Below are 22,020 nucleotides of genomic sequence, written 5' to 3' on the forward strand. Positions count from 1 at the left end.
TTCTTGATTTGGCTTCACGTCACGTTACCAGAGAGGCGACCCACCATCATTAAAGCCCTGGAAGACTGTGAGGCTATTGAAGGAGGTGGTTTGGTTTTGTCTTGTGAGACTTCCAAGCCATGTCACATCCTGTGGTACAAAGATGGCTGCCTGATGTGGAACTCCTCAAGGTATTTTGCCAATCGCTCCGGCTGTGAGGCGCGGCTGACGATTCGGGAGGTCTGCAACAATGATGCCGGAGTGTACGAGTGCAGTGCTGGATCTGTAACAACTCGGGCCGTTGTGACTGTTAAAGGTATGAATAGCATTTTACTGGACTGTTATTTAGGGATTGTTCTTGCTTGATATTTCCCAACATGAAATACCAGAAGGATGTGATTGTTAATATAGGATTATACATGGTGTGATAACATTAGCTTTTCTGGTTATTGATGTAAAATTTGTATCCCTGTTTTTTTTCACTTTGTTTGTTTTTTTAAGCCATCCCAGCAGAGTTCACCCAGCCTCTAAAGACTGCGGAGGCCAAAGAGGGGGAGACCGTGACCCTGACCTGTGAATACTCTCTGCCTGGGGTCCAGTTCCATTGGAGGAAAGGTTTTGAGAGTATCAGACCTGGAGACAAGTATGTGATGAAGCAGAGGAAGACAATCAATTCCCTAACCATCAAAGCCCTGAAGCCTGAGGACTCAGGAGAATATACATGTCAGTGCAGAGACCACCGCACGACAGCAAGCCTCAATGTACATGGTATGTCATTAACTTTTGTTAACCTTCATACCTAATTTTACAAAAAATGTTTTGCGATATTTTTCTGCTATGCTTTGCAGTAACATTGATGCAAAGACGTGAACTCAGTCTATTATATATACCATGGTTTGAGATATCCCAGTTAGCCACTTGTCATGAACAGCGGCAAATGGAGCAAGTTCACAAGAACATTGAAACTACAACCAACAATGAGAAAAGTTTTTCCCTTCCAGAATAAAATACAACATCGTCACTATATATTGGTTTGTCAGATTTGTCTGTATCATGAAACTATTTTGCTTGTTAAATTACTCTTATTGTGCACAGCTTCACTGTTTTCACCGGACACAACTCTTGTTTTCCAGTTATTCCCATTACATTCATACAGCAGTTAAAGAACATGCAAGTAGAGGAAGGAAGCAACGTCATGTTGCGCTGTGAGCTGTCTAAACCTGGAATTCCAGTAGAATGGAGGAAGGGACATGAGTTGTTGAAGAATGGGGTTAAGTACCAGATTAGGAAAAGGGAGACCACCCTGGAGCTTCTGATATGGAAGCCTGTGCCTGAGGACAGTGGGCTCTACAGCTGTGTGTGTGCTGATCAGAGGACATCAGCCACTGTCAAAATTACTGGTAATTTACCAATAGGCTCATGGGTTTTAGTTTTAGTTACAAATAAAGTTGATAATTATCAGTAAATGATGTATCTCAATATATGGTCACGCTCAGCTCTCCCAGTCACCTTCAAGCAGAAGCTGAGGAACGTGCTGATTGAGGAGGGCAACACTGCGACTTTACGCTGTGAGCTGTCAAAACCCGGTCACAGTGTGGAGTGGAGGAAGAGGGGGAATGAACTCATCAGGAATGGAGAGAAATATCATATGCGGCAGAAAGACATGCTGATTGAACTGAGGATCTCTGATGTAACACCTGAGGACAGTGACATCTACACATGCATCTGTGGAAACATAGAGACCACTGCAACTCTGACTGTTAATGGTAGGTGTTAGTTATTGACAATGTTTCATTCTGTTTGTTTTGTAGGGGCAGGGAGTCATTTTAACAAAACCGGAGTCAGATCAGAACGCAAGTTGCTGAGCAAAACCAAATTAAAAAAGCAATACAAAACACTGAATTGCATTAGATTACTTTTCTATTTAGTATGCACATGAGCCTCATCGACTGTACGAAAAGAAAAATGAACTGAAAACTGAACTGATAACATGATAGCTACTGTAACTCTCTTTAGCAAGATGCTAAACCTTATTTGTATTCTTTTCACCGGTGCAAAGCACACATTAATGTAGAAGCAAAATAGCACAATTATACACAAATACAATAGCATACTTCCTGCTCATTTAAATCCTGATTTCATTTATTTCTCATTACCAAACGTTATCTTTGCCTTTCAGCTCTTCCCATCACCTTCAAGCAAAAGCTAAAAAACCTCCAAGTGGAGGAAGGACACAACATCACACTGTATTGTGAGATCTCTAAACCTGGTGTCCCAGTGGAGTGGAGGCTTGGAGGAGATCTGCTGGAGAACGGAGAGAAGTACCAGATTAAGCAGAGGGAGTCGGCCTTGGAGTTGATCATCAGAGATGCTGATCCAGAGGACAGCGGGGTCTACACCTGTGTGTGTAGAGAGCAGAGGACTAAGGCTACTGTTAAAGTTATTGGTGTGTTTAAAGTGTCAGATGTGTGTAACGAAGCATACTCTCTTTTTTCTTTGTTTATTGTTCATTGACGTATTTTTAGAAGTTTATTGAGCTAACTGTAAAGCATCCCTTTATGTGTTTTGTTCGGCTTACATGTATAATCAGTACCTGTGTTTGGCTCAACAGCTGTTCCTGCCACATTTAAAGTAAGCCTGAAGTGCCAAGAGGCTGAAGAAGGGAACAATGTGACATTGCGCTGTGAGCTGTCAAAGAAGGGAGTCACGGTGCAGTGGCAGAGAGATACTCAGGTGCTGTCTGAGGAGATTTTTCGAGGAAAGTATCAGACGAAGCTAGAAGGAAAGACAGCTCAGATGACCATTTTCAACATCCAACCAGAGGATGCAGGGAAGTACAGCTGCATCACAGGAGATGAGAAAACCACAGCGGAAGTCAAAGTGAAACGTAAGTTTGAAGCTTGAAGACCAATCAAAACACATTAGTTTATGAAAGCCTCTTGCCCATATTAGCTTTGGACTGCAGTACATTTAAAATGACTATATGGTTATAACCTTGTAATTTTGATGATAATATCTAAAAGACTGTGGGGTGCTGCCCTCAGACTATGCTGTCAGTATATGTCTTAGCGACTTAGCAATACAGATCCTATCGATTTCAAATATGTATGTACATTTTGTATAGTGCAAGTGTAGTCTAGGAGTGAGGGGGGAAGCCCATTTGAGTAAGCAAATCAATGCACTCAATGAATAAAGGATTTTCTAATATCCCAACAACAGCACTGCCTGTGACATTTAAACGAGAAATCCAGTGCCTAGTGGTGAAGGAGGGGGACAGTGGAGTTTTCTGCTGTGAACTCTCCAAACCCGGAGCTCCAGTGGAGTGGAGGAAAGGAAGGGTGATCCTTAAATCTGGAGATAAATATGAGATGAAGCAGGAGGGACGTCTCACTAAGCTGGTCATCAGCAACGTAGAGGAGAGTGATGCTGGCAAATATATCTGCAAGACTAAAGACAGCCAATCAACTGCTGAGCTCACAGTCAAAGGTATGAAAAATTTTAGTCAAAACATATGTTGGATATATTACGTTGTTAAGCACATTTCTTTCACTTTTTTTTTAATTTTCCTTATGTGTTCAACAGAAACACCTGAGTGCAGACGTCAAAGAGGTCAGCTCTAATGTAGTATGATAAAAAATAAAATAGACACAATGGGTATTAGCACTGCGTGAGTTCTATTATGTAGTCTTTTGAAAGCTCAAAGGAGAGATTATTGTTTCCTATCATGTCACCCAATGTGTTGTCCTGCTTATGGCTAAATGTCACAGTACTGTGTGTGTACTGTACATTACTTCTCATGAGCTGGGTGAAAAGATAAAGTAGATGGCATGTAGAGTCACTGCAGGCTGTAGTTTGCAATTCGATAGCTACAACCCAAACTGTAACTAAACTGTAGTATTAGTATTAGCTTTAGTGTTTCTAATGACATGGGGATAGAACATTTAACTCACCAACTATTATGGATTATCATATTATCCATTCTACTGTTCCGTTTAAACTGAATGGTTAGCTAGAAAGAGCGATTATGAGCATGACATGATTTTCTTGTGAGCACCTGCCATGTCGCTTACATCACTGCTACAATGTAACTTCTATGCAATATTTATTGTGTTTCTTGAAGGCAAGGACATGTGTTATGGAATCCATTAGTATTCAGTAGATCTCTGCATAATCAGATAATTTTTACCATATTCAGAATAGCTTAGCTTGGTCATTTGTTTATCTTGGTTTTCCATCGAACTTTATTTACATACATTTCTTTTCTTGTTACAACTTGAAGCTGTTCAGGCTTCAAAAATACTTCTCATTTTGAAGATTTTATTCTAATGTGATCATTAGTGTAGGATATACGTTTTTGCTTTTGTTCTTTTTAATTGAATTACAATTCAGCCACTAATCACAGGGTTGATAGTTCGATCCCCAGCCCTCCTATCCACCTTTAACAGTGTCCTTGGGCAAGACACTGAACCCCAAATTGCTCCCGATGGTCAGGCCAGCACCTTGCATGGTAGCTCGCTGCAGTGAGTGTGTGATAGTCTGTGTGAATGAATGACAAAATGTAAAGCACATTGGATAAAAGTGCTATATAAATGCAGCCATTTGCCATTAAGCCATTTATGTAAGATTTTCTCTGATCGACAGGTTTACCACCAAGTTTTAAGCTGCCACTAGTTAACCAGGAGGTGACAGAGGGCAACAGTGTTGTTCTCCGCTGTGAGCTCAACAAACCTGCCTCTGCAGTGGAGTGGAGGAGAGGAGGAGAGCTGCTGAGAAATGGAGACAAATACCAAATGAGGAAGAAAGACCTGCAGGTAGAGATGAAGATTTCGGACCTCAGTCTGGAGGACACTGGAGATTATACCTGTATATGTGGAGAACAGAGGACAAAAGCTATGATCACTGTGAATGGTGAGTAGCCTGCTGCGTACACTAGTGTTCTTAAAGATCTAATTTATAAATTGCATTTCAAAAGGTAAAATATAAACATGCTAAATACAACTAAATTTATCAGTAAAGAATTAAACAATGGAACTAAATTACATACTGCCATACAAACACACTTTATACAACGTGGAGTTATTGTTGGTTTAAATTAATTTCTGGGTTACAACTTGTTGCGTAGGAGTATACATACACAAATACATTGCATATGATTTGGTTGGTTGACAGATGCAATATATGTCAGTACAGTAGGTGATTTTTCAAATATCTTGGAAACTTAAATAAAACACAAGGTTCTCTGAAGGTAGTAATCCAGAAGATCCACTGTTATTGTTTTTATTTTGGTAACATATTTGCTATTGTACTTTGAAACAGTGTGTCTTGGATTGTCACCTCTTTCTTGATAACTTTTGCATTTCTGTAGATGGTGATGTTTTGTATGTTTTCTTTTTCAGCCTACTTTTTAATCCATTGGCTGCTAAAGTGACAGTATCTTTTGCATTTATTATATAAGAAACCACTGGTGCTGCTGCAGTAAATATAACACCTAAACTAACACCAGGTGACATAAGCTGACACCTGATGTAAATGTTAAATCTTTCATGGTTTATGGTTGTATTAACTTGAGTTACCAGTCAGAACTAGGGAGCATCAAAACAGACGATCTCCCCATGAAAATATTTTAATCTCATTTGGATATTTCTCCTGCTGTGTGATTTAGAACGGCCAATCAAGTTCCTTCAAGAACTGAAGAATATTCAGGTACAGGAGGGCAATGGAGTGAAACTCTGCTGTGAGCTATCCAAACCCGGCACTCCAGTGCAATGGAAGAAGGGAGACAGTGTTTTAACCAATGGAGAGAAGTACCAAATGAAGCAGAGCGGCTCCACCGTGGAGCTCCTCATCAGGAAAAGCCAGCCTGAGGACAGTGGCTCATACAGCTGTGTTTGTGATGACATACAATCTACTGCCACCATCATTATCACTGGTGAGAGCCATTACACATTATGTAACAGAAAACATAATTATGGTTTGGTAATTTGCACATCTTATACACAAGGGCGTAGAATTAGGATGTCCCTAAAGATGTGTTGGACCAACACTAGTTCCAACAACTACTGAATTGTCCCTACCAATGATTTTGATCAAAACAATTGAATACAACCACTGTCCAATGGTTCATCAGTGTCTAGTGAATGTATTTAGTACACAAATGGTTAACAGCTCTTTTTAACTACGAGTTGAATGCATTTTTTGAGTTTTGACAGATTGTGTCCTCCCCCCTCATATGCCTCACAGTGGTTTGGTCCCCTGCCTACCTTTTTCAGAACCTCAAATTTGTAAAAATCCCCCGCTAGGAAATGCTTTTATTGTCCCCAACAGTGACAGTGCAGTATTTTGAATTGTCTCTCTGTATTGTCACTCCTCAGCGATCCCTGTAACTTTCAAGCAAAAGTTGAAGAACCAGGAAGCTGTGGAGGAGGGCAGTGTGACTCTGCGCTGTGAGCTCTCTAAACCAGCAGTCCCGGTAGAGTGGAGGAAAGATGCCAAACTTCTGAAAGAGGGAGAAAAATATCAGATGAAGCAAGAAGGAAGGATGGCTGAGATGCTGATCAGAAATTTAACTCTCACAGATGCTGCCGAGTACAGCTGTTTTGTTGGCACTGTTGTGACTTCAGCTGACATCAAAGTAAGAGGTATGCTGCACTACAACCACATGGGAAGACAGTGTTCAGGTGGCGATTTCGTTTCTTAACCACCCTGAAACAGACCTGGTATTTCCTACAAAATAAACATTACATTTAGTCATAATTGTCTGTACAATGAGAAAATGAAATCTGAAAAAAATTCAGATTTTGCTTAGTTTGTCATTTTTTTTCTCAGCAATTCCTGTAACATTTAAACAAGAGGTGGAGAATTTGGAGGTGAAGGAAGGGGACAGTGGAGTTTTCTCCTGTGAGCTCTCCAAACCTGGAGCCCCAGTGAACTGGAGGAAAGGCAGAGTCGTCCTCAAACCTGGATACAAATATGAGATGAAACAGGAGGGACGTCTCACTAAACTGATCATCAACAACGTAGAGGAGAGTGATGCTGGGAAATATACCTGCAAGACCAGTGACAGTCAATCAACTGCTGAGCTCACTGTCAAAGGTAAGATAGAGATCCCACACTGAATGTATGATTAGAGAATATCTAAGCCATCTCTTTTTTTTCTAACATAGCCTTCAGTTCTAAAATTGCAATTGAAAAAACTTAGTAAAATAATATAAAGTAAAATAATATAAATCAAGGAATTAGTATTAATAACTGATGCTAATAACATTTTCAAAGAAAATAACCTCTCCTTGGTTCCTCTCCTTGCAGCTCCTCCCATCACATTCAAGACAAAGTTAAGGAACCAGCAGGTGGAGGAGGAGAACAGCGTGATGTTGAGCTGCGAGCTATCTAAGCCTGGCCTTGCTGTGGAGTGGAGGAAAGGACAAGAGTTGCTGAAGAATAATTTCAAGTACCAGATTAAAAATCGAAACAGCATCATGGAGTTGACCATCAAAAACACGCAGCTGGAAGACAGCGGACTTTACAGCTGTATCTATGGTGACGTCAAGACCACAGCCAGCATCACCATTACACGTAAGGGGAAGACATTCAATATTGTGTTTTAAGAAAACAGCAAAATGTATTACCTACCCAACCTGCTATATATTCTTTCTTTTGGTTTTTAATTATTTGTGTCTTTTAAGTGTTTTTATTGTCGAGAAAATAGCCTGTTTTATCTGCTCTTGAAACTAAAGTATGGTGTCATGACCTTTTGAACACATGAACAAAACATAAACTTAAATTTCCCACAGCTATCCCCCTCACCTTTAAAATGGGTCTGAAGAACCAAGAGGCCCCTGAAGGAGGCGTTGTGTCCCTTCGCTGTGAACTGTCCAGGGCCGGGGTGCCGGTACAGTGGTGGAAGGCGGAGGACCAGCTCTATCATGGGGGAAGATATCAGATGACGTTGAGGGGGAAGATAGCTGAGATGCAGATCAAAAACATCCAGCCCGAGGATGTCGGGGAGTACAGCTGCGTCTTGGGAGAGCAGAAGACAACGGCTGAAGTGAACGTGAGAGGTATTAGAAATGCTGCCACTTTGTGCTTCTTACACTAGGCAGCAATTTTTAATTAAGAAATATTTAATGATTTATCTATTGCCTGTGTGTTCTTTGGTAGCAATACTATTTCATCGTATTTCTGTTGCTTTAATAAGCAGTACCCAGGGAGGAATTGTCATTCTTCTTTGTGCTGAGCTTGGTGTGTGCTTGTAAGCAGTGATAAGAACACTCCGCATTTACTATGAACCTTCTATTTGCATAATAATATGCTGTTCCACATGAGTTCGCTGACTAAATTACATTGACCTAACACCCATCTAATCCTACTGATTAATTAGAATGCCTGTCTTTTCCTCAATAAACAGGTGGTCCTGATTTATTTTACGGTATTTATGTCAGTATTTATTATTTTAGATGTAAATTCAACTTTTGTAGCATACCGTCTCCTGTCCTTCTTTTACCAGCGGCAGCATCAGTGTTCTTTGAGAAGGAACTGCAGAGCCAAGCAGTAATGGAGGGAAAATCTGTGCTGCTGTCTTGTGAAGTTTCCAGTTCTAATGTCCCTGTCACTTGGAAGAAGGACGACACTGTGGTGGAGGAAGGAGGGCGATACATTTTAAAGAAGAAAGGCCCCACACACACTCTGGAGATCAAGAAACTGTATCTGGAGGATGCTGGAGAGTACTGCTGTATCACCAGAGGCAAAAAGACCACTGCCAAGCTGATTGTGAGGGGTAGGTGGATACTCCAGTTGAATTGTATCCCTCATTTACTGATATATTTGTTTACAGTACAAGAAATGCAGCATGAATAAAACCAATAGGCCATTCTCACCTAAGTTGTCATAAATATATCCCATTCCATCTCTAAAAATCCAGCTGCATATAGCTTCCTCTTCCTCCACAGAGCGTGTGCGGATTGTTACAGAGCTGCGAGATGTAACGGTGACAGCGGGTGCGGATGCAGTATTTGTGTGTGAGCTGAGCCATGCAGACGTGAGCGAGGGTGTCTGGTGGCTTGGTTCAAGCCCTCTGCAGAAGAACGAGATGAACCAGATGACGTGCCAGGGTCACCAGCACCGACTGGTTCTCACCATGACAACACCTGAGGAGACGGGCAACGTTGCATTTGTGGTTGGGGAGGAGAGGACCTCTGCATGTCTGCTAGTTCTTCCTAAGCCCAAAGGTGAGCAGAAACATTAGGGACAGAGGAAAAAACAATTCAGCATTCATAATGTGTAATTTCAGCTGAAATGATTTCCTCCGAACCAGACTTCCAAATGTGGCATTTGATTTCAAATTCTAGTTTTATTTGAGGAAAAGCCTAAAGATGTTGTAATAATGGAAGGAAAAACAGCCACTTTGTCCTGCACAACCTCTGATGTTACCTCCCCGGTTACCTGGAGGCGCAACCACATACCCCTCCAACATGGTGATAAATATGAGATACTTAAGGAGGGAAAAGCCAACCTGTTGCTTATCCATGATGTGGATCCTCTGGACACTGGCATATACTCATGTGATACAGGAGATGTGCAGGGCAGTGCCAAACTTACTGTGACAGGTAAAGATCAAAGTTGGTTTTAGACAGTGGATTAATGTTAATGTTAACATTGTAATGAAAAAGATGAAGGTACTGTAAAATGTACCTTCTTCCCTTGGAATGCAGTTTTACCTGCTTTCTTTATACAGTCATTTGTCAATTTATACTATGAAAGAATTTTTACACCAATTGTCTCGATTCCTGTTCTTTCTCTCCTATTTTCCCAGAGCTTCCTCCATTCTTCCAAGAAGAATTGCGGAGCGTGGAAGTTGAGGAGGAAGGTTCAGCCTCTCTGTACTGTGAGCTGTCTAAACTTGGAGTGCCAATTCAATGGAAGAAGAACGGGCTGCCGCTGAAAGCCAGCAGAAAGTATGAGATGAGGCAGGATGGCTGCCTCCTACAGCTTCACATTAAGGAGCTGAGACTTGAGGACAGTGGCAGCTATTCGTGTCAAGCAGGAAGTGCAGAGACCACTGCAACTGTGTCAGTGAAAGGTTTGTGCATTGGCAGTAAACAATTTAACCACACAAAAAAATGTAATGTGCTGCAAATTTTCAGCATACTCACCAAAGAGTAATGTATTTGTCAATGTACTGTCCTGTGATTTTTTTAACTCCTGGCTTTGAAATGCAAATACAAATTCAAATGTACTATTATGCTAAACTAAAATAAAAAAATTCTATAGTGTGTTTTGGTAGTGACATCTAAGACATTGCTATGATATGAGATGTGTACTTTTCTCTCTCTCATCCCTTTTTCTCCAGAGCTCCCTCCATTCTTCAAGAAAGAATTAAGAAGTGTGGAGGCAGAGGAGGGAGGTGCAGCCTTCCTGTACTGTGAGCTGTCTAAACCTGGAGTGTCCATGCAATGGAAGAAGAACAGGCTGCCACTGAGAGCCAGCAGAAAGTATGAGATGAAACAAGATGGCTGCCTCCTGCAGCTCCACATCAAGGAGCTCAAACCTGAGGACAGTGGAAGTTACACATGTCAAGCAGGAAGCACAGAGACCACTGCAACTGTGACAGTGAGAGGTGTGTGCATTTTGGAGATTTGCATGGCAAATGACACAAGGTCTGCAAGATCTAAATCATAGAAAACTAAATCTTAATCTTAAAACTTATCACAAAAATTATTTTTTGTGATAAGCAAAATGCCCCGAAAAGTAATATGATTAGTTATGATACAGACAAACGCATCTTTCACATAACTAAGCTACAAAAAACATAAACATATTTTTTCTGCTTATTTGGTCTTTACTTGATAATGTCTGAAAATTACACAGAAAACATTTTACTTATTAATTTCTTGCCATCCTATCTTTCCCAGAACTCCTGCCATTTTTCAAAGAAGAATTGCACAATGTGAAGGCTGAGGAGGGAGGTTCAGCGTTCCTTTGCTGTGAACTGTCTAAACCTGTAGTGTCTGTACTATGGAAGAAGAACAGTCTACCACTGAGAGCCAGCGAGAAGTATGAGATGAGGCAGGATGGCTGCCTCCTTCAGCTCCACATCAAGGAGCTCAAACCTGAGGACAGTGGAAGCTACACATGTCATGCAGGAAGTGCAGAGACCACTGCAACTGTGTCAGTGAAAGGTGTGTGCATTTGGAGAATTCTGACTTTATTAGAAGATTTTAGTATAGTATAGATTTTATTATACAATGCTTTCCCTCTGGTCTATCTGATGGTCGTTATGTTATCCACTATACGCTATATGATAAACACACCCTTTTGTGAAATATGTTTTCTGAAAAACCTGTACATGTTCTGTTCTATTGAGGTTTCAAGCACTGTTCCCATTACATTATAGATGTACAGTTCTGTTTTTTCTTGCCTATTTTCTCAGAGCTCCCTCCATTCTTCAAGAAAGACTTAGTAAGTGTGGAGGCTGAGGAGGGAGGTGAAGCCTCCCTGCTATGTGAGCTGTCTAAGCCTGGAGTGTCAGTACAATGGAAGAAGAACAGGCTACCACTGAGAGCTAACAGAAAGTATGATATGAAACAAGATGGCTGCCTCCTCCAGCTGCACATCAAGGAGCTCAGACCTGAGGACAGTGGAAGCTACTCATGTCAAGCAAGAAGTGCAGAGACCACTGCGACTGTATCAGTAAAAGGTGTGTCCATTTGGCAATTTGCATAGCAATGATAAATTCAATGTTAGCAATGCACTCAAACACTTACACAATACAATTTAAAGTACTTCAATATTAGCAATGTATGCATTATAACACAAAATTTAGCATACTGACAATTGTCTAAACTTTCTAGCATATACTGAGCTGCTAAAATTCCCAGGCCCACCCATCTCCTTTGTACGTTTGCTGACAAGTCTTGACACTGTATGTGTCACCGAAGACAATTTAATCCACTTCTGGATAGGTTTCAAGTTTTCCAATCCTTATCTATTTCCCCAGAGCTTCCTCCGTTCTTCAAGAAAGACTTAGAAATTGTGAAGGCTGAGGAGGGAGGTACAGCCTCCCTGTGCTGTGAGCTGTCGAAGCCTGGAGTATCAGTACAATGGAAGAAGAACAGGCTGCCACTGAGAGCTAACAGAAAGTACGAGATGAAGCAGGATGGCTGCCTCCTTCAGCTCCACATCAAGGAGCTCAAACCTGAGGACAGTGGCAGCTACTCATGTGAAGCAGGAAGTGCAGAGACCACTGCAACTGTGACAGTGAAAGGTGTGTATATCTGGCAATTTGCACACCAATGAAAATTTCTGTGTTAGCAATGCCCTCAAACATTTACACAATACAATTTAAAGTACTTTCCTTTGATTGTCTAAAACCTCTAGTACATATTCTTTTGCTCATATTGCAAAACTACCTACGTTATAAGGTTGGCTGAAAAGTCTTGCTACAGTATGTATTGACAAAATACAGTCTTGTCCTCCTCTTAAACATTCTCCCAGTACATGGATGAGATATGATTATGTTTTTCCAACATGTACCCATTTCCCAGAGCTCCCACCATTCTTCAAGGAAGACCTAAGAAATGTGGAGGTTGAGGAGGGAGGTCCAGCCTCTCTGTACTGTGAGCTGTCAAAGCCTGGGGTGTCCGCACAATGGAAGAAGAACAAGCTTCCACTTAGAGCGAATAGGAAGTATGAGATGAGGCAGGATGGCTGCCTCCTCCAGCTGCACATCAAGGAGCTCAAACCTGAGGACAGTGGAAGCTACACGTGTCAAGCAGGAAGTGCAGAGACCACTGCAACTGTGACAGTGAAAGGTGTGCGTATGTGGGTGTTACATGAATTGAAAATGTTGCTGTATCATCTCTCAAGTTCTCAGTGACAGAGATGTATACTTTTCAAACACTCAAATGTGATTTTGTGAACTGAATTCTCCAGATTAGCAAACTCAATTTATCAAGCTCATTCAGTATGTAAGCTAAAAACAAGTCTTATTGAGCCCTTATGTAGTATTATCTCGGACTATATTTTGGTCTGCTCTGTCCCACCTACCTAGAGCTCACTCCATATTTCAACAAAGAATTAGAAAGTCTGGAGGTTGAGGAAGGAGCTACAGCCTCCTTGAATTGTGAATTGACCAAGCCTGGGGTGTCCGTACAATGGAAGAAGAACAAGCTTCCACTTAGAGCGAACAGGAAGTATGAGATGAGGCAGGATGGCTGCCTCCTCCAGCTCAACATCAAGGAGCTCAAACCTGAGGACAGTGGAAGCTACATGTGTCAAGCAGGAAGTGCAGAGACCACTGCAACTGTGACAGTAAAAGGTTTGTACATCTTGATACCTAATTGGCAAAGTTACTGGATGTTCTTTTTCTGTCCAACCTCCACTATGCATATATCAATTGTCAAAAAATATGTTTAATTTTCTTGTCTAGCACTACAACTGACTCCATCAAAGGTAGAGCCTCCTACAACACTGCCTCGTGCAAAGGGCACTGTTTCCAAACAAACTCCTACTCCAGAGGACAGGTCTGGCTTCCAAGAGGCCAAACCTGTTCCTCCTGAGCCCAAGAAGAGAGCTCATAGGAAAGCATCTATTACAAGTTTAGAAAAAGATACGGAGTCAATGTTTGACCAAAAACATTCTATGCTGAGGGAGAATAATGAATACAAAAAGGGCATCCAACCTCCAAGGTCTATGGACACAAACCTTGTACAGAATGTAACACATTTGGAGAGACAGAAGGAGAAAGACAGTGAGGTGTACAAGAAAGTGGATAAGACAGTGAGACTACCGGAGAAGGATGATGAGCTTGGCGGGGAGGTGGAGGAGCCAGCAAGGCCTTTGGAAACAGAGAAAGAAGTTTTCATGACGACAAGACAACCAGGACAGAATTTAGAGAAATTACTCAAAGTTGACCATAACACCAGCCAACCAGACAGGGTTCTGGGAGACGCTGTGTTTGAACAAAAGAAACGGCCATTAATATCTCTGGAAAAGGAAAATGAAGTGAAACAGAGGTCAGAGAAAACCAGTGAAGTTCAGAGGAAGGTAAACCATCCAGGAACAGTTCTGTGGAAGAACAGCGAGGATGAAAAACAGCCTGTGAAACCACTTGAAAAGTTTATTGGGAGAGAAACTATAAAAGAACAAGAGGATAAGTCTACAGTAAAGAAGGGCAAAGTAGAAAAAACAGAGGAGAAGCCTTTGAAACCACCAGTAAGATCTAAAGGAAAGGAACCACTTAAATATGTTCTGAAGGAAACTGAGGAGGTCGTTGTGCAATCAGTAAAGCCTGCTTTAAATTATTCTGAAGAAGACCATAAACAGAGAGACCACATGAAACAACAGCATGTGTCCACAGAGGCAGAGAGACAGAAAAGGCCACTGAAACTAGTTGTGGATAAACGGTCTGTAGAACATCCAGAAAATACTTTAGAAAAAGAGTCTGAATTTGCTCCTCCAAAACCACCTGTGAGGATAAAAAGCAAAGCAAAGGGGGGGATAGAAAAACAATGTTCAAGGGACACAGAGGCAGATCAGGATGATCAACACATGACAACAGTTGTGGTGAAAACAATGGATGGTCAGCCAATTGAACAGTCAATAGAGTCTTTGAAAAAAGAGGTTGAAGAGAAACCAAGATGTGAGAGGAAACAATCAGTAACAGCAGACACTGAGATAGCTGAGAAAATTAAGCAACCTCGGAAAACTGCAGAGAAGGATGCAAGCACCAAACAGCCAATCAAACAACCAGTAAAACCCATGAAAAAAGGAGTGGACCCGGAAATTAAACTGGCAGTTGAGCCAGTGAGAAGGGAGGAAGAACAACAAACAACAAAGATGACAGAAGGCATTCCTCTCCTCTACATTTCAGAAGATGAGACTTTCTCAGAGGCTTTGACTGAGATACCAGCGAACCACAGGAATGTCCGGCCCCCTGTCTCTTTTATTAAGAGTTCGAGCGAACCCTCCCCTCTTGCTGCACTTGATGTACCCCAGAAGGCACAACCAACAAAGGATGCTACACCAGAGATTGACGTCAGCATTGACGATGAACCCCAACTGCAAGAGGCTGCGGTCAAGATTCAGGCCGCCTTCAAAGGCTACAAAACCCGCAAAGACATGCGACCTGTCTTTAAAGAGGTGTTTAAGAACCAGAGTGCAGATCTTCATGGCACAGTCACTCTAGTGTGCATTGTAGAAGGGAAACCCAGCATAGTGCGCTGGCTGAAAAACGGCCAACAAATCACTAATCATCAGCGGTGCCGTATTGAGACTTCAGAGAATGGCGCATGCACACTGGTGATCAAAAATCTGACCACCAATGATAGTGGAATCTATACATGTGAGGTGGTGAATAAGTTTGGTGTGACCTCCTACAATGGTAACATAACAGTAGTACAGCCTCAGAAGCCTGCTCCGACTGTTCAAAAGCCTCTACACCCACCCCTTGCAGCGATAACTCCTCTGCAACTTGCCCCACCTAAGCCTGAGGCCCAGGCCCAAATACAGACTCAGAATCTGCCTCAGTCTCAGACCCAGATACCCACCTCAGCTACAGCTGCTGCGAACTATGTAGAGAGTAAGAGTATCTCTCTGTGGGAGGCTTATAACCTGACGGAGCAACAGGACACTCAGATGAGCCTGCAAGAGAGGAGAGGATCCTCACTCATTGCTGCCAGCTCCAGTAAGTAACACTTTTATTCTTAAACTGTAATCACAAAGATAGAGATTTTATATACATATATTTATGTATATATAGTACTTATGATTTTCTGCCTTCAACAGTGTCAAGTCCCTCTGATTATGACACAGCTCCGGATATAATGGAAACTGTTGATACTACCCCAACTGTACCGAGGTCAGAGGGCAGAGAGAAGATTAGTTTTGTTGTGCCGATTTTATTGGTAATATTACATATTATGCTCATAAAGAAACCCAAAATATTTATGAATACTGTTACAGGGAAGTGACAAAAGCAGCAGACCAACTGCCTCCAAAGGATGACAAAGAACAGATAGCTCCTTTCCTACCTCCTAAGAAACTACTAAAGGTCAAAGGTTAGCGATGATGATTTCTTTTGTTGCTGTTTTTAATCGTTTTTCACACCTACATTAGTACCCACTAGTTTCCTATACATCATAGCTATCTTCCTCTCTAATCTGTAGGGACTCATGAAGGCAGACTGAGGACACCATCTCCTAAACACCACCGTGCTCAGACACCCTTAACTAGTACTGTTTCTGGATCAGAGTCAGAAGGGGAAGAGGATAGACAAGAGGTACTTTTTATATTTTGTTTCATCTTGAATAAATGCACTGTATATATGTTGTGCTCTCTAAACATTAATGTAATAGCTGTGATGTGTGATTTGGAAACAATCTGAAAAAGTAAAATTGCCCATTTGATTGTAAAAACCTGAAATTATGTCATATTTGCTTGTTTCACCTCAGACATTTGAAATGTATGTGGCCCGAGCTGATTGCAGTCCTAACAGCGGAAATAAGGACAGCTTTGTTCTGAAGGAGGGCCAATTTGTAGAGGTCCTGGATTCTGTCCATCCTGACAGATGGCTGGTGAGGACCAAACCCACCAAAACCAACCCTGCTCGACAGGGATGGGTGTGTCCAGCCTACCTGGAGAAGAAGAGGAAGGTATGCTGGACAGAACTGAGTAAACCTGTTAAATTCTGAAACATTAATTATATACCATTGGTTTGCAATATTGTGCTGTCAGCAGAGACAGTAATTTCATCAAGTAATGGAAAAGGCTTTTAATAACACATGATGGTCTTTTGAACAGGAGATTTTCCCACAATTGAGAGCACCTCAAGAGGATCTTGATGGAATTGGATCTACAGTAGAAGAGTACAGGAGAGCTCTGAGGTCTGTTATTCTGCAATTATATAGTGACAGGTTAAACAAACTGGGAGGAACGTTACTGGGTGCTATTATTTGGATTTATATTCATTGTTATTTTATGTATGTATTTGGATAATTATATTTATTGGACAATTTTATTGATGCTTCTTATTGTTTCTACTATTTCGTTGTTACTTGCACTTATGCCTTGCAGCATCTTGATACCTTGGCTTTTGTGATGATGGAGAATTGATTTGTTCTAACAATAAATCTCATGTGGACAGTTAAAAACAAATACAGCTGCCTCACTTCCAATCTGTATTACATTTCTTTTATCTTTAGCCAACTGATCCAAGGCCTGATTAATGGAGAGGAGGAGTTTGTAAAGGAGATGAAGATGTTTACCTCTCACCAGCTAAATTATCTGGACTCCAGTCGTCACGTTCCCATTAGCATCCTCAACCAGAAAGAGATCATTTTCAGAAATATCAAGGACATTGTGTTTCTGCATGAGAGGTAATACACACACACACGAAATGTGTTGCAGCAAATAAATAGCACATAATTATCAAACCATGTTACCAAAACAAAATCTACATTCAGACGTCAAAAGTTAACTGTGTGTGCGTCCAAATTCACACCATAGAGGTTTGTTTCTTTTTCTCTTATTCACCATTTGTGCCTCTTCTTTATTTTGATTGTATGCTCATATAGAGCTTGAGCTTTGCATGGCCAGCTTTCTGTATGATGACCTGTCTTTTCAGGTCCATCCTTCCCGGTCTGAGAGAGTGTGCCACAGACGACGATGTGGCCATGCATCTGATCAAGCACACTGAGGAATTTGAGAAGTATCTTCACTACATGGTGGGACAAGCACAAGCAGAGGCCTGCGTCACGGACAAGGCTATCCAACAGTATTTCAAAGTATTCACAACATCTGTTTGGATTTAAATATGAACATTTAACATGAACCTTGTGGAAACTAAGGTGCTGACTACCAACATTATGACACTGATCTAATTTGTCTAAAGTTCTTATGTTGCTCATTACACTTCAGGAGTTAACAGAAGCTGGTAAGCCTGAGGCTCCTGTCATGGATGTCCTTACTTTCCTCCAGCAACCAGTGGAGAGGATTCAAACCTACCATGCTTTACTGAAGGTCAGCATACAGTTTTATTTTTACAAATATGTATGTGTGAAACCTTCATCTTTAATGTCAATGTGATTGTGGTAATGTCTTACATCCATTACACTGAATAGTATATGTTTTCTTGTTTCCTCCATTAAACTGCATTATTGTAGAGAATTTGGTATATTTGCATATTGGATATTTATTTCAATTCAACACTAGAACTGAAGTTTTTTCTGCTATTGCACAAATTGTAGTTCCCCTATGAATTTGTGTCAGTTGAATGCATGGGTAGTAAATATTTACTTTGTTGGCAGGAGTTAATCAAGAACAAAGCCAAAAGTGGCCAGAGCTGCTGTCTTTTGGAGGACGCCTTCTCCATAGTGTCCTGTCTACCCTGGAGGTCTGACAACCTGCACCAGGTGTCCCTCATTGAGAACTTCCCAGCTCCTCTAACTGCCCTGGGCGAGCCCGTACGACAGGTAAAACAGATAACTGACATGGTTTTATATCTAGGATAGGCTCTGGGTCCAATATGAATGTAAAAACTTCAACACCATTAATAGTTTTTAGTTATTGTCACAGCTAGTGACTAGTGTGAAGGTTTTTATTTGTGCTGAGTCACTTTGTAAAAAGATGATAAAAAGATATCCAGTCACATTTGGTCATAATACTGCATGGTCCTCACTTACCAACTTCCCTTCAGGGAGTCTTCTCAGTGTGGGAGGAATCTCCAGATATTAGGACGACCTCTAGAGGGCATCAGAGACAAGTTTTTCTCTTCAAGGAATGTATTGTACTGTGTAAACTGAAAAAAGACACCAGTGTGAACAGTGACAGCTACACCTTCAAGAACAAAATGAAGGTAAGATCTATTCTCCTGCTTTCTCCCTTATTCTACTTTCCTACAGTAGGTGAAGCTATAAAAAAAATAAACCGCCTAACACCACATTTGGCCACATGTGATGATGAATCCTGTAATTCAGTGTACACTCAAAGCTTTTTCCAACTCTTGACCTCATCTTCCCACTCATTCGTCTTTCTCATTCTCACTTTTGCAACCTACACAGCTGAATGATGTGGAAATAAAGGAAACTGTGGGTGGAGATGAAAAGTCTTGGGGGTTGTGGCATGAGCACAGGGGCTCATTGCGGAGGTACACACTGCAGGGCCGCTCCTCCCTGGTTAAGCTCTCCTGGCTCAAGGACCTGAAGGAGTTACAGCAACGTTCCAGCCTGCCCACTAACAGTAAGTGTTTCTTTGGGAGGGGAAGTAATTTCCAGGTAGATTTTGATAATTAATCATAAAACTATCAAATCTTTTCCCATCTATTTTCAATCACTGTGTTCTATTCTTAAAATTACAATGGTAGCTAAAGGATGGGCTCTAGCTGTTGTATCATGTGGACTATAGGTTTATTTAGTAAATGGTCTGTACTTGTATATCGCCTTTCTAGTCTTTCCGACCACTCAAAGCGCTTTCACACCACATCACATTCACACATTGAATGGCATAGTGCAAACTGCCATCATAAACAGAAATACATTCATACGCATCCACACACACTGATGAAACCGACATCAGGAGCAATTTGGGGTTCAGATTCTTGCCCATGGATACTTTGACATGCAGACTAGGGGAGCTGGGGATTGAACCACTGACCCTTTGATAAGTGAGCAACTGCTCATCCTGAGCCGCAGCCTCCCCGGCTTTGTCGTGTGTTTCTCGTAGTTGTTGAGGGGCAAACCTTTTTTATGGAAATGATATGGCTTATGTTTTAATGAAATCCCTAGTGAGTGAATTCTGTATTTGTGTTTATCAACAGGCCCACCTGTGTTTGAGTCACTGTTGTCTGACTTCACAACAAAGATAGGACAGACAATCAAACTGACCTGTAAGGTCGCAGGATCGCCAAAACCAGTGGTCAGCTGGCTCAAAGGTCATAAATAACTTTATTAAAATATGTACACATTGTACCATAGTCTTACAATCTGTTACAAGAAGCTGTTATTACCCACCATATTTTTTCAAGCACTGCATGGTTTGGTTACAATGATGGTTTTCATAGCAAAAATCTGATGTCCACCTCTTAGACGGCCTTCCTTTAGAGGATGACCCCCGTCACATCATCACAGAAGACCGGTCAGGCACCTGCAGTCTCATCCTGGACAGCCTCACTGCAGAGGACTCTGGACAGTATGCTTGCTATGCTAACAGCTCCATGGGCAGTGCTGGTACTCTCGCCAAGATTGTGGTGCAGGGTGAGTCTATGGATGCATCTAAACCACTTGGGTTTGTTGTGTTACTTCATATCTCTGTCTGCAGGTACACGCACTGTCACAGAGGAACACAGAGGACAGCTATAATATAATGACTACTACTTCCTCATATCAGTACTATGACGATTATCAATACTATTACTACTGCTAGAAACACTACTATGTTGTTATTGCTAGTGCTATAGTGCTACTACTACTACTACTATCACAATTACAGTTACAACTTGACAATTACTATTGCCAATGCAAGTTCCACTATGTCTGCAACTATTACTAAACTTGTACCACTAGTAGTACTACTGTGATTACAGCTGTCACACTTACTACTGTTGTTGCTACTATAACTAAAACTGTGGTTTCTAATACTAGAATTACTTCTACCTACTACAGATAATACTACTATCATTACATTATATATACAGTTACAATATCATTACAGTTACTGTTCAATCACTACTACTATTGCTACCACTGCTGTTACATTTACTATTGTGACTGCTACTTCTATTAGATCTAATAGTACTACTACATCTGCTACTATTATTACTGTTATAAGTAATGACTAGTACTATAACTGACATTATTGGTGTATTTCTGATTATAGGGGCACAAATGAGACATTAATGTATTTCTTCTCTCCAGCTCCACCCAGATTTGTGTGTCGGTTGGAGAGTGCTTGTCTGATAGAAGGAGAGGATATACAGTTTAGCTGCTCCACACTTACTACTCCTTTACCACGAATCAGGTATGGCAACACAGAGCAAATGTAACCACAGTAGTTGCTATGTGGTATTTTAGCCATTATGTCTGTCAAACACATCCATCTTTGGGTTTTGCAGGTGGTTGAAAGATGGAAGAGAGTTGGCTGACCAGCAAAAATACATAACCCTAAATGATGCTCGGAGTGGAATCTTGTGTCTGACGGTCATCCATGCCACAGAGGCAGATATTGGACAGTATGAGTGTGAGGTATCAAATCCAGCTGCATAAAGTCTACAATGTATAAAGATAGTCAGATTCATTGAATTCAGAGTGCTTCCTTTTAGATACAGTATGTCAAATGTTTTGTGTATTTTAGCTGTGGAATGAGTTTGGCTGTGTCAAGTGCAAGGCAGGGCTGTGCCCTGCTTATGTACCGCCGATTGACATCCAGAACGACCAACCACAGGACTTACTTGCTAAAGGTAGGACAGCCAGAGCCACTGAAGGTAAATATCCACCACATAGGATGGAAACGCGGGACAGGGTTTTCATGTGGATGCTCCACACTTTAACTAGTTCCGCTGTGTTTGAGAAGGGATGGAGCACATGCCATTGACCAGTTTCACTTCAGTTCACCTCACTTCTGATCCTGTCTTTGCATCACATCATATGACATCTCTTCACTTTCCAACAAACTGCAACAATTTGCATAGATTTACACTTTCAACAACTACCATGCACCCATTCTATCCAGTTGATACCATTTTGAGATTTTACTCACATTTTCCTTTTCCCCCCGTTCACACACCTTTTACATCATAAGTTCCAGCTGCCATAACAGTTGTCACTAGATCCCCAGGGATTATGGCATGGACTGCAGTCTATGCATGAATGCAGAAAAGATGAAACATAAGAATGAGCAGTTCCCATCTGCACAGTACAGAAAAAGTGGATTCACAGCTATTAACTGTATGATATGGTGATATGCATGAGTGAAAAGCACCCCAACACATGTTTTTTCCACTTCTCATTTGTCCATTTCTAATATTGCCATCTGAGTTAAATTGGTTGATTGTCT

At 41.3% G+C, this 22,020-nt stretch overlaps 1 protein-coding gene across 1 annotated transcript in view; it reads left to right on the plus strand.

Annotated features, from left to right (window-relative positions):
- The window catches only part of obscna (obscurin, cytoskeletal calmodulin and titin-interacting RhoGEF a), a 42,848-nt gene that overhangs the window by 8,464 nt on the left and 12,364 nt on the right, over nt 1-22,020 (plus strand). Inside the window, exons 15-54 of the mRNA XM_038715843.1 lie at nt 32-295; nt 481-747; nt 1,113-1,379; nt 1,476-1,745; nt 2,159-2,425; nt 2,591-2,866; nt 3,199-3,465; nt 4,621-4,887; nt 5,642-5,908; nt 6,351-6,617; nt 6,805-7,071; nt 7,285-7,551; nt 7,770-8,036; nt 8,483-8,752; nt 8,925-9,203; nt 9,324-9,581; nt 9,788-10,054; nt 10,325-10,591; nt 10,887-11,153; nt 11,405-11,671; nt 11,972-12,238; nt 12,519-12,785; nt 13,025-13,291; nt 13,403-15,658; nt 15,760-15,832; nt 15,937-16,031; nt 16,140-16,252; nt 16,425-16,625; nt 16,774-16,856; nt 17,175-17,348; nt 17,597-17,756; nt 17,890-17,991; nt 18,279-18,443; nt 18,668-18,826; nt 19,032-19,209; nt 19,787-19,900; nt 20,055-20,222; nt 20,883-20,985; nt 21,080-21,209; nt 21,319-21,424. Coding sequence (XP_038571771.1) covers nt 32-295; nt 481-747; nt 1,113-1,379; nt 1,476-1,745; nt 2,159-2,425; nt 2,591-2,866; nt 3,199-3,465; nt 4,621-4,887; nt 5,642-5,908; nt 6,351-6,617; nt 6,805-7,071; nt 7,285-7,551; nt 7,770-8,036; nt 8,483-8,752; nt 8,925-9,203; nt 9,324-9,581; nt 9,788-10,054; nt 10,325-10,591; nt 10,887-11,153; nt 11,405-11,671; nt 11,972-12,238; nt 12,519-12,785; nt 13,025-13,291; nt 13,403-15,658; nt 15,760-15,832; nt 15,937-16,031; nt 16,140-16,252; nt 16,425-16,625; nt 16,774-16,856; nt 17,175-17,348; nt 17,597-17,756; nt 17,890-17,991; nt 18,279-18,443; nt 18,668-18,826; nt 19,032-19,209; nt 19,787-19,900; nt 20,055-20,222; nt 20,883-20,985; nt 21,080-21,209; nt 21,319-21,424 — 10,536 coding nt within the window. The remainder of the gene's footprint in view (nt 1-31; nt 296-480; nt 748-1,112; nt 1,380-1,475; nt 1,746-2,158; nt 2,426-2,590; nt 2,867-3,198; nt 3,466-4,620; nt 4,888-5,641; nt 5,909-6,350; nt 6,618-6,804; nt 7,072-7,284; nt 7,552-7,769; nt 8,037-8,482; nt 8,753-8,924; nt 9,204-9,323; nt 9,582-9,787; nt 10,055-10,324; nt 10,592-10,886; nt 11,154-11,404; nt 11,672-11,971; nt 12,239-12,518; nt 12,786-13,024; nt 13,292-13,402; nt 15,659-15,759; nt 15,833-15,936; nt 16,032-16,139; nt 16,253-16,424; nt 16,626-16,773; nt 16,857-17,174; nt 17,349-17,596; nt 17,757-17,889; nt 17,992-18,278; nt 18,444-18,667; nt 18,827-19,031; nt 19,210-19,786; nt 19,901-20,054; nt 20,223-20,882; nt 20,986-21,079; nt 21,210-21,318; nt 21,425-22,020) is intronic.

The sequence above is a fragment of the Micropterus salmoides genome, unplaced genomic scaffold, assembly GCF_014851395.1.
Source record: "Micropterus salmoides isolate LMB-PRFRI ecotype aquatic unplaced genomic scaffold, ASM1485139v1 Ms_hic_scaffold_13, whole genome shotgun sequence".
Classification (NCBI taxonomy): domain Eukaryota; kingdom Metazoa; phylum Chordata; class Actinopteri; order Centrarchiformes; family Centrarchidae; genus Micropterus; species Micropterus salmoides.